Below are 13,762 nucleotides of genomic sequence, written 5' to 3' on the forward strand. Positions count from 1 at the left end.
CTCACTGCCTCCTGCAGAAGTGAGTTCCATAGTTGTAACTATGTACTGCGGTGAGGATGCGGGTGGCGCTGTGGGTAAAACCTCAGCGCCTAGGGCTTGCCGATCACATGGTCGGCGGTTCGAATCCCCGCGGTGGGGTGAGCTCCCGTCTTTCGGTCCCAGCTTCTGCCCACCTAGCAGTTCGAAAGCACCCTTAAGTGCAAGTAGATAAATAGGTACCACTCCAGCGGGAAGGTAAACGGCGTTTCCGTGTGCTGCGCTGGTGCTGGCTCGCCAGAGCAGCTTCGTCACGCTGGCCACGTGACCCGGAAGTGTCTCCGGATAGCGCTGGCCCCCGGCCTCTTAAGTGAGATGGGCGCACAACCCTAGAATCGGACACGACTGGCCCGTACAGGCAGGGGTACCTTTACCTTTACCTTTTACTGTGGTGAGGAAGTACTTTTGCCTTTCCGGAACCTTCCAATATTTTCCGCTTCCTTGGATGTCCACGAGTTCTAGTGTTAGGAGGAGGGAGAAAAACTTGCGACATTTGCCGGGTGTCTATAGACACCTATGCTTTGAACCTTTCTGGAGGAAAAGCACCTAGAGGCCCCCATGAGATTTGATATCTAAGCTATGGGATTCCTTTCCACCAAAGCAGAGTAGTAGAGATGCCACCTGTCTGATATGTAACAGGAGGGAGTATCAAAGGGCGAGTGGTGTCACACCGAGGTCCATAGCTATGGGCAGGGCTGGATTTAGGTTTGATGAGGCCCTAAGCTACTGAAGGTAATGGGGCCCTTTATATGTCCAGCTGTCCTTTGTCAACAACAAATTGTCACTGTTTTTTGTGTTGAATATATGCTATATGGTAATTTTTAGACCTAATGGGTATCTAAAGCCATTTGCACATACAGAATGTAGACACCCTATATATAGAAATGAGCAAACCAGTGATATTTTAGGGAACAGGCTAGCAGGTGGGGCCCATTACTTACATCCTAGGAGCCTATACAACACAAAATACTGTTGCTGTATGTAGGTTTTATTTTATTTGTTTTTTATCTTATATTTTGGAAATGTACATCATTTTTTTCCCTTTAATTTTTTATGGGGCCCCCAAGAGAGTAGGGCCCTGAGCTATAACTTATTTAGCTTATACGTAAATCTGGCACTGGCTATGGGCCAGGATCTTGCTGCCTTGAAGATGAGAAGGATAGAGTTGCCCTTTCCTACAGCTTAGGATGCCTTTCGCAGCTGTCAGCAGGTTGAAAGACAGCAGGTGAGGCTTTTTCTTATCATCATCATCCCCCCCCCCCACCAGGCCAATACAAGCTTAACCAATTTCTACTTGAGATGGAGCAGTTAAAGGCTGAGTAGCTCTGATGAAGTCAAGGTTTTCCAAGCTTGGGTTTCCAGCAGTTTTTTGGACTACAATTCCCATCATCCTTCTAGCTAGGGGTGATGGGAGTTGTAGTCCAAAAGGATCTGGAAACCCAAGTTTGGGGAACCCTAGATTGAGTGAACACACACACAGAGAAGATGTAAAACCTCTAGGAAGTCGCAGCACTGACTTGTTTTCCATCTGACAGGGTGTAGTGAGGAAGCAGAGCTGAGAAACGGCACTTCCTTTGAAAGGGTTGCTTGCCATTGAGAGTCACGTAAGATGGAAGCGCAATGATGTCAAGGGTTGTGGCTAACTTGCAAAAGCTGCAGCTGAATCTTACTTCACAACTGGTGGCTAGAGAGCTTCCTCGGCTGTGAATAGGCTTAATGGGTTTAAGACCCCACTGGGCTCCTTTGAGAGGGGAGGGAGGGATATAAATTGAGCAACTAGATAAGGCAGGACGTATTAGGAGGTGTCTAGGTGAGACAGCCTAGTGGGCCCAGGTGCGCAGCCTGGTAGTCATCTTGGACTCCATGGAGGTGCAGGTTAATTCTGTGTCCCGGGCGGCTGTCTACCAGTTCCACCTGGTACGCAGGCTAAGACCCTACCTGCCTGCAGACTGTCTTGCCAGAGTGGTGCATGCTCTAGTTATCTCCCACTTGGACTACTGCAATGCGCTCTACGTGGAGCTACCTTTGAAGGTGACCCGGAAACTGCAATTAATCCAGAATGTGGCAGCTAGACTGGTGACTGGGAGTGGCCGCCAAGACCACATAACACCGGTCCTGAGAGATCTGCATTGGCTCTCAGTATGTTTCCGACAGTTCAAAGTGTTGGTGCTGACCTCTAAAGCCCTAAATGGCCTCAGTCCTGTATACCTGAAGGAGCGTTTCCACCCCCATCGTTCATCCCGGACACTGAGGTCCAGTGCCGAGGGCCTTTTGGTGGTTCCCTTGTTGCGAGAAGCCAAGTTACAGGGAACCAGGCCGAGGGCCTTCTTGGTAGTGGCACCCACCCTGTGGAATGCCCTCCTTTCAGATGTGAAGGAAATAAGCAGCTATCTTATCTTTAAAAGACATCTGAAGGCAGCCCTGTTTAGGAAAGTTTAAAATATTTAATGCTGTATTGTTTTTAACACTTGATTGGGAGCCGCCCAGAGTGGCTGGGGAGGCTCAGCCAGATGGGCGGGGTATAAATAATAAATTATTATTATTATGTCTCCTCCTCAAGGAAGCAAGACAGCAAAGGATCTCCTTAGCCTGTGTGTGTTACCAACTTGTAACTTTAACTCTTCTGTTGGAACATACTTCATTATTGCTGCCCAAGGTTGGTGGGTACACAATCTTTTTTAGAAGGAGAAAGGCAGGGAGCAAGATTTTATTAAGATGACTGGTTCTTAATGCAGGATTGGCTATCCTGCGGTCTTTCAGATGTTGCTGGACTAGACCTCCTCCATTGGCCATGACAGCTGGGTCTGATGGACATTGGAAGCCCAAAAAGATAAGGGAGGCCACACCCACCTTTGTGTCCTTGAAACTTGCTGGTACATCATAGTAGGTCTGTACCCAATTCTAAAGAAGGGATTTCTTTGTGTTGGTCAACAAGGCAGACTTTCCTTACTGTCAAATGCAGTAGGTCATACATGCAGGACGCCCACATCTTTCTGAGCAAGATCCTGGCTGCAACATGGCAGCAGTTGCATGGTGTAACAGAGCCAATGGATAGACCAGGAAGAGAGCTTCATCTTGACAAGGTTGTAGGCTAGAGAACCTGAGTGAGGCAGGAGAGAAGCAGAGCAGGGACCCTAAAGGTTTGAGATCCAAGACGTATGAGATCCAGAAGTGGTGGCGGGTTGCGCATGCGTACAAATCCAACTCAGTGTAGAATTGCACAGTCAAGGAGCTGTAAGTGTGCAAACCATAGGAGCAGTTAAAAATGGCTTTGTGTGTTTACAAGCTCTTGGCACATGGAGAGCAGTCATCACAGAGATTCCTGTCTATTCTGCAACCCGGTGGTTTTAGTGAAAATGCTATGGTTTCCCTGGCTTTACTGAAAATCTAGCCCATGAGGACACAAGGCAGTGAACAAATAGTGCAAACTAAAAACCAGAGTCCTGTAAAACTTTTCTTTGAAAAATTGCAATCTGTGTAACAAAGCACTTAATATCTGCTATTTTTGTCGCCTGAATCTAAGAATTCGGTGCAATGCCTGCTCCTTTGGTTCTCTGACATCACTGAGGTTGAATGAGGTTGAATGGTACTCAAGAGAAAGTATATAGGATGCCTTTCTTTTGCTTAAAACATCAGCAAACACATTATTTTACATGAAATTGCAATTCTGCAAGGTTAATAGCTGTAGGTTTCCTAAGAAAATGTCTGGGATGATTTCCAGGCCAAATGTAGGATGCAGCAAATGAACAAATAAACAAAACCCTTAGCCCATGAAAATAAGCAGATGCAAATATGCACCTGAAAAGTAGGCAATGTTTATCCTGTCATCACTGCTTTAAGCTGCTCACTTTAAAAGACACTTCCAAGGATGCGTCCTGAAGTAGCAACCATGCTTGGTATAAAAGGTACCAGAAATCCAGACATTTGGTGTACGCCTAGCCAAGAAACTGGGACACGGGTGGCGCTGTGGGTTAAACCACAGAGCCTAGGACTTGCCGATCAGAAGGTCGGCGGTTCGAATCCCTGCGACGGGGTGAGCTCCCATTGTTCGGTCCCTGCTCCAGCCAACCTAGCAGTTCGAAAGCACATCAAAGTGCAAGTAGATGAATAGGTACCGCTCCGGTGGGAAGGTAAACGGCATTTTCGTGTGCTGCTCTGGTTTGCCAGAAGCGGCTTAGTCATGCTAGCCACATGACCCGGAAGCTGTCTGCGGACAAACGCCGGCTCCCTCGGCCTATAGAGCGAGATGATCGCTGCAACCCCCGAGTCGGTCATGACTGGACCTAATGGTCAGGGGTCCCTTTACCTTTACCTAGCCAAGAAACTAATGGGGCGAGGTTACCATCTATTCTTTAAATGTAATAAGGGAACCTGAGTAGGATTAGATAATTGAGGGGCAGGCCCGATATGCCAGAGCTATAGCATGTTCACAGGCGAGCTGCTTCTGTACAGGACCCCTACCCTCCCATGGAAAATGAATGGATTAGTGAATGAGTGTGTGTAAATACATGGGGGAACTCATGTGTGTCCCTCCCCACATTTTGCTTTAGTCCTGCCCATTATCATTGGGATGTGGCTCCCTACGACTTCCTGAAGGGACTCTGTGGCCCTTGAGCCTCTCCCACCAAAGCAGCCTACCTCTGTTTAAGAGTTGGCCAGCTTGTACAATAAAGGCAATATGCACACAAATCTGGCAGCTGCGTAACCTTAAAGCGTAACAGCTGCAGTTGCACAGAAATATTTTAAAAATGAGGGTTAAACAGAGTGGAAATAAAAGGAGTAATGAAGGTGACTACAGATCTATCCACCCCCAATTCTCTACCTGATGGCATGTGCACACAAGGTGGAAAAGTTAAAGGTGCTACTGAAAAGCAAGGCTTTTTGTACTAGCAACAAAGTCTTAGCATTTAACACTTGGGAGCTGCGTATTAGGACCAGAAGAGAGACTGTTTAGTATAAACTACCTGCAAACAATGTAGTAAGAGACCAAAAGAGAAGAATTGCAGTGCATCCAGATCCCACCCCCCGAAAAAATCTGTGCGCAAATCCGTATGAACACCAGAATAAATGTATATGTTTATCTGGTGCGCTTATCTCTTTACTGAACAGAAACTGAACATGAGCATCAGAAAAAACACATGCTCTATAATTGTATGTGAATGAGATCTACTTTTTCCTCCTATAGCAGACTCCAGTTGATAAAAGGACATTCAGATGCCTGGGATCAACTGAATACATTTATTTCAAAGCAATTTTAAATATTAAAAAAGTAGAAATTAACACATACAGTACTCAAACTGTCACATTAAACACGTGAGGAGACAAGTGTACTGATGTATTATGATTGTAACATTCAAATGAGACTTCAGTTTCCAACTAGTGGCTCTAACCAGATCTGCTTTCTATACATGTTGATGCACTATGTCATAAAAAAATAAATAGCAATTGCTGTTCAACAGTAAAATAACACACCATTCGCAGAACATACTTCCCTCTCCCCAGGGGGAAAAGAAACCCAAAACAAACAAGACTTCCCAAATATGTCATGTACAAAATTGCAGATAGTGGCTCTGAGTTTAAATACAATATTGTACTTAAAACTCAACCTATATATCATACATGGTATTTTAATTCTCCTATGGACTCTCAAATCACCCAGAATAGTCAACTCTTGTTCCTGATGGAACTCATTTTATTTTTTAAAAAATTCATTATTATACTACTTCAAAAAAGCATACAAAATAATAGACATTTTGACTCTACATCATTTTACACATCTGGATCTCCTTTATATGGGTTGCGCTTTCTCTCTCTCTCTCTCTCTCTCTCTCTCTCTCTCTACCAGTGGATTTCGAGATCATTTTAAAATATACTTGACAAAAAAGGTAGATCAGTTTTGTTCTTTAATGCATCTGAAGCACACTGCATTGATGAGCAATATGGAATGCAAAGTCATTTTTTTGTTCTGGCTTTCATATAAACAGCATGAGTCTGAGAAAACACTGAAATCGGTAACACTGCAGAGTCGATGCCAGTAGGCTCAGTCACTCACTTGAAAGCTTATATCTTTTTTAACAGAATGTGTCATGACACAGATGAAGCAATAGTTTAAAAACCACTTTCCAATAATAGCTGATAAATATTTTGCTCTTCTTCATGCAAGATTTCTTAAGTTGATTATGTTCTGTATGTTAACCATTTAAATAAAAATAAATATTCACTGACTACAGGTTTGTAAAACATCAAAAGCAAAAGCCTCGGAGTGATTAATGTGAACTTGTGCTTTTCGTGAAATGGAAACCTTTTGACAGGGAGTCACGAGAATCTGCTGTGAAGGAAAAGGAAATTTGGGCTGTTGCAAAAGCAGTTGTTTAAAGCCGGGGTGGCTAACTAGTGGCTTCGCAGATTCGTCTATCTCCAGCTCGAATTGGCTCCAGCCAGCATAGCCAGTGATCAGGGATGACTGTAGCCTAGCAACATCGGGGCAGACACAGGTTAGCCAGCCCTGCTTTAAGCCAGGCGAACCCCGGAAACCACATGGAGCCACACTGTAAAACCTTCCGCGAATCATAAGCAAAACGAGAACATTCTGCTTTGCATATTATAACAAAGATCAACAAATAAATAAATGAAACACCGTATCTGAAATGAGCATATATCCTTAATACATTGATCAGAATAAAGAATGTGTTTTAGATGCAAGTGATGGAGGGTGGAAACTCCAAAGCCATCTCAGATCAAAACATACCCTTCCTAAGTTCAGCTCAGTGGTTTCAGGATTGTTGGCAGATTCTGAAAGTTCAACCTCGAGCCATAATTAGGATTCCACAAAAGCAAATTTAATTCCAGATGTTACAGTCTGGCGTCATTATTTAACAGGTGATAATTTGCATGAAAGGTCATCTTTCACTCGTTTTGATGGCAGGGTTTTGTTTTTTAATTATCATTTCTCCAGGCGACAGAACTAAGAGAGCATTATGACTTAATAGCTCCAGTAGGTCGAAGGCTCAAATCCCCCAACAGCAAATGTGTCTTCTAAATGAGCCAATTAGTTAGCACACACTAGTGCTCAAGTAAACTCATCTTTCAAGTCTGTGTGGCAACCAGATTGTAACAGGAGTGCACTGCGTGAAAACCTGAAAAAGCTGACAGACACTTGTAACCTTTCTGCATAAACAGAGGTTGTAGGGAGTGGTATATGCTAATAAGCAGGTGGGAATGGGCTGCTTTTCTTTTAAGACCCTGGTGCCGTGAAAGGAAACCTCCAGCCAAAAGTCCCGTAAGTGTTCCTTCATTAGACAATTTTAACTGAAGACTTTCAGATGGTGTTAGGTGAGGTAAATATCAGAGGGAGAAACACCAACGACATAATACAAACATGAAATGCCTGTTCACACAAACACACCACAAAAGACTACTGGTTAATCTGTAGCATCAGTGAATATTTCTTTTGTTTGATGTGTACATTGAACACTTTCTTTGACAATACCAAGGAAGTAGATTTTGCAAGCTGTAAAGTGTGTACATTGGTAGCTGTAAACAGGGCTGTAAATGAGCCAAAGCAGTTCATTTCGAAAACTGAATCTAACTCTCTGCTAGTTATCTATTTTAGGAATACTGATTTATTAGAGATGGTAATTTCTGTAGATAAACAGGACCGGATGAGACCAACCACATTTAGGGAGCTGGTAGTTCATACACACAGACAAAGAGATGTAAGTGCTTTGATGCCAAGGATGGCTTGAGCAAACCCAATAAGGCATGCCAGGTCCCAAGGCTACCGTAATACTGGCAAAGGCAGAGTAACACCGTTATGTACAATACAAGTATAAGTCACCTCGCTGGGTGAGCCGTAAATGAGTTCTTGTTCTGTAACAGCAGTTATATATACATATATATCCACAGTTGTGCACAGAATTACAGGGAGGGAGCAGCTGTTTGCTTCGTGCTAAAAGCCCGTCTTGCAGGAAGGATGTGCAATGCTCAAGTTTCCGATTCGACTCAGTCTGACAAAATATGGACGAAGGATACTGGGAAGACCCCTTTTCTCTCTGGCTTGCCTTCAATGTGGCCAATCTGCAGAGAAGAAGAAACAATGTTGGCTCAGAAGGCATCGGCCCCCCCGCCCCCAAACCTCCGCATTTGCTATCCCACATGGAGCAATAATGTGTATTATGTGCTTGATTGTCGGTAGTTTTATGCTTCGATATCCTCACTCTGAACTTGGCCACTTTTATATGGAAGCAAGTCTAATTAATAGATACCTGAAACCTGGGAAACACCAAATATTTCAGCCATGATCCTTATGTGGGTAACAGTTATGTGGTTACATGGTGTGTGTTGTTTTTTTTGGGGGGGGGGTCCTCCCTCACTTCCCTGGAAAAGACCCTGATGTTGGGAAAGATTGAGGGCACAAGGAGAAGGGGACGACAGAGGACGAGATGGTTGGACAGTATTCTCGAAGCTACCAGCATGAGTTTGACCAAACTGTGGGAGGCAGTGGAAGACAGGAGTGCCTGGCGTGCTCTGGTCCATGGGGTCACAAAGAGTCGGACGCGACTAAACAACAACCTCCCTCACTAAAGGTTTTTGAGCAAGGCTTTACAGCCATATGCTGAGTTTCAAAACCCAGTTTGCCAAGCAGACTTGCCACGCTAGGAATGCACAGCCAAAAGACCAGTGGGTGATGAAATTGGTTGTTGTTTTTTTAGTTTGGCCTAAATGTGCAGGTCTGCAGGCACACAGCGAGCTCCTAGCTGTTAAGATAGGGATAGGGTTAATATCTTTTTTCTGTGCAAGGCCTCTCTTGTTCTTGCAGTCATCAACCGCTGCTCTGCTGCAAAGTTCTGCTGCAATGAGACGGGGGTAGCCAACCTAGTGCCCTCCAGATGTTGTTTAACCACAACTTCCATTATCCATGGCCACTGGTCACTCTGCTGGGGATTGATGGGAGCTGCAGTCCAACAACATCAAGATGGCACCATGTTGGCTACTTCCGTGCTAGTAGGATAACTATGCAGCTGCTCTGCTGCAAGGAATCTTGTACCTGAGTCTAACCCACTTTCTGACTTATGCAGCTTGTGTAGGAGCAGGTCACTTGGGTTCAGTCCATTCCCCACTTAAATCTGTGGCAAAATGTGGACTCTTCTTTAATGGAACTGCACTCGATACTTTAATTACAGAAAAAGACTAGCAGTTATAGGCAAGGTTTAAAATGAATGCAATTAGTAACACAATGCATGCTAAAACTATATTGCTGCGCCATTTAAAGAAGCGTTAGGCAATGCCTGAGTTGTGTGGTGGAAGATTAATTTAATTTAATGTTAGAAACAGTATGATCTTGGGTGTTATTTTGCTTTCCACAGACCTGTAACCACTTAATAAAACTGGATTTGGTTTTTCAAAGCAGGAAGGTACATACCCACCACTCCTGGTCCTCTTCACCCGTCACAATGATAACTTCTCCTTCAACAAATGTAAGCTCATCATCATTATCTGCCTGGCAATCATAGATTGTCTTCACTCGCCTAACTTTGTTCTTTCCCTAAAACGTAAATCACATTATAGCTAAAAGGCAGGAAAATACCTACTACAGAACAAAATTTTAACATAACAGCAAAAACACTGAATGCTACAATATGTTTAAACATTTCAAATACTTTAAACCAACAGAGGCCTAAAGCCCTCAAAAATTGTCATGTATGTGTTGGGTAATTTAACGTTTTCAATTAAAAAAAAAAAATCTAACACACTGGATTTTGAAAGCTACCCACAGAAACAAAGGTCCGGATGTACAGTGAATTACAGAAAAAGATGCAGGTGTACCCAGCAAAGCTGCAGCAGGGAATACACCATTTGTCTTGGAGGCATTAGGTGAATGCATTTTTATTTCCCCAGGTGTTTCTGAAGGGATGGAGAACTTGTGACCCTCCAGGTGTTGCTGGACTCAAACTCCAGTCAGCCTCAGCCAGCACAGTCAGTGATCAGGGACGATGGAAGGTGTGCTCCAGCAACATCCATGGGATGCACAATCCATACATATGTGATTGGGTTATTTTTTGTTACATTTTTTTTGTACAGTGAACGCTCGGGTTGCAAACGTGATCCATGCGGGAAGCACGTTCGCAACCCGCAGCGCCGTGCCTGTGCACGCGCGGGTCGTGATTCGGTGCTTCTGCACATGCGACAAAACCTGGAAGTAACAAATTCCGGTAGTTCCAGGTTCGGCATGGTGTACAACCCAAAATCGCGCAATCCGAAGTGTCTGTAACCCGAGGTATGACTGTATTTTATACCCTACTCTTCACCTGAAAAGGCTCCCAGAACAGCTTACGTAAGAACAAAGGAGGCAGCCCCTGCCACCAGGCTTACGTTCTAAAAGACAGAAAACAAATGGAAGAGAGGATCTGGTGCAAAAATACGCCATGCCACTTGGATCCCAGCCAACAGTATTTATTCCTAAAGTCCCATTCCTGACATGTGCAGCTCACCAAGATGTGCAGATACATTACCCTTGCAGTTATCAGAGCAAGAGGATAGAGAGTCTATAATAAATATCAACTAAAACCTTTATGGCCATTATCCAGAGAACCTATTAAGAGATTTAGGACCAATTTCTTATTTTCTGGCTGAGTAGCTCACTATCATAATGTTGTGGCAGCAAAGAGAGGGCTGAAGAGGTTGGCCAACCCAGTTGCATATATAGATTTTATTTACACTGAAATTTCTATCCCACTTTCCCCTTCAACTTATCTGCTCACGAATCATGAATGATTTTGGGAAAAACAAAAGGAACAACCCTCACTCACAATAGCCCAACCATTAAAACAACTCCTGCCAAATCCAATGATAACCGCTTTTCTGCACAACAGAAAATCCACTTGCACAATGGAACTGGGGGATTCTTTTCTCTGCCCTCCAGCCTCCTACACACCCTACACAATCTGCTCCGTATATGGGCACGAGAGGAAGAAGAAGCCCTATTGCAGAAACAGACACCTGATTGTGCTTATTGGATCTCACCCTAAATAAAAACTAACACATCTCAAGACACGCAAAAAAATAACCCCAGAAAGCCAGAACATAGTAAGGGCAACAAAATCTATCTAGCAGCATTATACATTCCTAGATAGAAGGGAACATTTTTCAATGCTTTGCCACTGGCAGTTATATAAAGACAATTTACCAGGCAACCTTGGCACTTGTGAGTTTGCCTTTGTGAAAGTGGCTCAATTGAAATATTAGTCCATGTTCTTCTAGACAGGCAGCTCCCCGTTTCTACGGGGGTTGCATTTCTGCTCAAAGCACGCATTGGTGGAGCATGCAAAAAGCTGCCCCGCCCCCACTCCTCCCTCTTCTGGCTCCAAAAGGAGCCGCGCAGTGGCGGTTGCGCATCAACTGGACGCACCAAAAATGGTAACTGCCTGCGCTGCATTTTTATAGGGATAAAGGAGCCAGGTTTATCTCCCAGTACTTTCTTTACACTTTGGAAACTTAGATGAAATTTATTTTTCAATTTTCACAGTCCTCCAACCTGTCTGCCTGGCTACTAATCCAGAATGCGGCAGCTAGACCGGTGACTGGGAGTGGCCGCCGAGACCACATAACACTTGAAAGACTTACATTGGCTCCCAGTACGTTTCCGAGCATAATTCAAAGCATTGGTGCTGACCTTTAAAGCCCTAAATGGCCTCAGCCCAGTATACCTGAAGGAGCGCCTCCACCCCCATCGTTCTGCCCGGACACTGAGGTCCAGTGCTGAGGGCCTTCTCGTGGTTCCCTCACTGTGAGAAGTGAAGCTACAGGGAACCAGGCAGAGGGCTATCCAATGTCAAGGAGATAAACAACTATCTGACTTTTAGAAGACATCTGAAGGCTCAAGTTTTTAATGCTTGATGTTTTAATGTATTTTTAATCTTTTGTTGGAAGCCGCTGGGAAACCTAGCCAGATGGGCGGGGTAGTAGTAGTAGTAGTAGTAATAATAATAATAATAATGGGACTCTCCAGCTTTACTTACCCCCTTCCTGACTGTTTTGTCAGGCTGGTACATCTCCCTGCACTCTGATTTTAAGATGGGGGATATAGAGGGGTGTGTGAGTATGTGTAGAAATCAACCTACTGTACAAGGGTCAATTTTACATTCAATGCTCCATCTGGCCCCGTCCATGCTGCTATGTATTCCCCAGAAGGTTGCATATAAGGACTGCAGCCTTCAAACTGAAAAAGATACCCCTCCCCTAGGCTAGATAACTGTTAACCTCCAATGGTGCCTTCCAATACTCTCCAAGTATCTGTGACTGGGTGGTAGTTATTGTAAACCTCAAGGTCAAGTAAGGGACACACTTATCATCCCTTTAAGGGCAGTAAGCACCACTTGCTTGCTCTGCGACGCACTGATCACAGACTGGACCACGCTCAGTTAATTCCCCTTGGCTAGCTTGAAGCAGCCTTGATGGGATAAAGAGCGCATGGTTAAATTACTGCAAGCACCTTGTCCACATAATCAGGCTGATTCCACAAAACAGGATTTGATGGGGCACCGGACACTTCATTTGCACATGTCCCAAAAATGGCATTCAAATAATCATGAGAAGAGAGCAATTTTTTGTTCTCAAATTGCCTGTGTTAGTCATACTTTATCAGCTAGGCTATTTTGAAATACATGATTGTGACTGTGCAGCAAGTGATTAAAGTCAGCCAAGAAGCAACAGAAAGGTATTGGCATGGGGGCGCAAAATGCACCAGGAAAGCTGTTTTCTTCAAGCAGCTTCGCTGTGTACCTCAAATTCCCCTGGTGTTATTTTCTGCACAGAACTCTGCACACCCCAAAGCAGGGTTGGCAGAATCAACAAACCCTCGCTGCCTTAATAGAGAACAGACCACCTATCTACTCACCACGTTAATTTTTCTAGGAAGTGGCACTGGGGTCTCTGGCAGTGCATGGGTTACATCATTGGAGTCTTCAGATGCTTGCTTTTGGACGGTCTCTTTTGATTGTACCTTTGGAGAAAGATCCACAGTATGAGACTTTTGATTTGCCTCCGAGGGCTGAGGCTTCGGTGACATTTCTCCAACAGGAGTTTTCGCCAAAGCATCTCCTAGCTGAGGCTTGGGAGGAAGGTCCTTCATTTGCGGCTTTGGAGGCAAGTCTGAGAGCTGTGGTTTTGGTGGCAGATCTCCTAACTGGGGCTTGGGGGGTAATTCTCCTGGCTTGGGGGGCAAATCTCCAATCTGAGGTTTCTGGGGTAGTTCCATGGGTTGAGGCTTTGGGGGCAAATCTCCAGGTTGTGGTTTCTGTGGCAGATCAATACAAAGTGAAATGGACTTCTGAAAGGTTTCCGATTGTTGACTGGGCTTGTCTATTGAAGGAAGGTGAATCGTCTCTATTTTTCTTAGTGCCACTGAAACAGAAAGGAAACACAGTGAAATAAATTTCAGAATGGGTTGCTATTTCTCCATTTGCAACAGATAAAAGTTCCACACACTCTGGTGTACAAGGTCCTATACTTTTATACGCAACCACTGTGCTCAACAGGGGAAAGCTTCCTGAGGATAACATCTGATTGTGTTCTGCTCAATATAGGAATTTTAGCACTAACCCTTTGGAAATGCCTCACTCTACTTATCAGACAGGCACAATCTCTATTGCCTTTCTGGCACCTATTGAAGACCTTCCTTTTTCAACCAGCCTCTTGAGTGGATATATTGATCCCAGCCTGCCTTCAA

The 13,762-nt window shown here is 44.4% G+C and overlaps 1 protein-coding gene across 5 annotated transcripts in view; it reads right to left on the reverse strand.

Annotated features, from left to right (window-relative positions):
- Positions 1-5,922: 5,922 nt before the first annotated feature.
- ASAP1 (ArfGAP with SH3 domain, ankyrin repeat and PH domain 1) overlaps positions 5,923-13,762 on the reverse strand; it is a 141,681-nt gene continuing 133,841 nt past the window's right edge. For all 5 annotated transcript variants that reach the window (XM_079984204.1, XM_079984200.1, XM_079984201.1 and 2 more), the window contains 3 exons: positions 12,932-13,437; positions 9,458-9,580; positions 5,923-8,112 (listed from right to left, as the gene is read on the reverse strand). In XM_079984204.1, coding sequence (XP_079840330.1) covers positions 8,038-8,112; positions 9,458-9,580; positions 12,932-13,437 — 704 coding nt within the window. In that variant the 3' untranslated portion in view covers positions 5,923-8,037. The remainder of the gene's footprint in view (positions 8,113-9,457; positions 9,581-12,931; positions 13,438-13,762) is intronic.

Source organism: Podarcis cretensis, assembly GCF_951804945.1.
Source record: "Podarcis cretensis genome assembly, chromosome: 7".
NCBI lineage: Eukaryota > Metazoa > Chordata > Lepidosauria > Squamata > Lacertidae > Podarcis > Podarcis cretensis.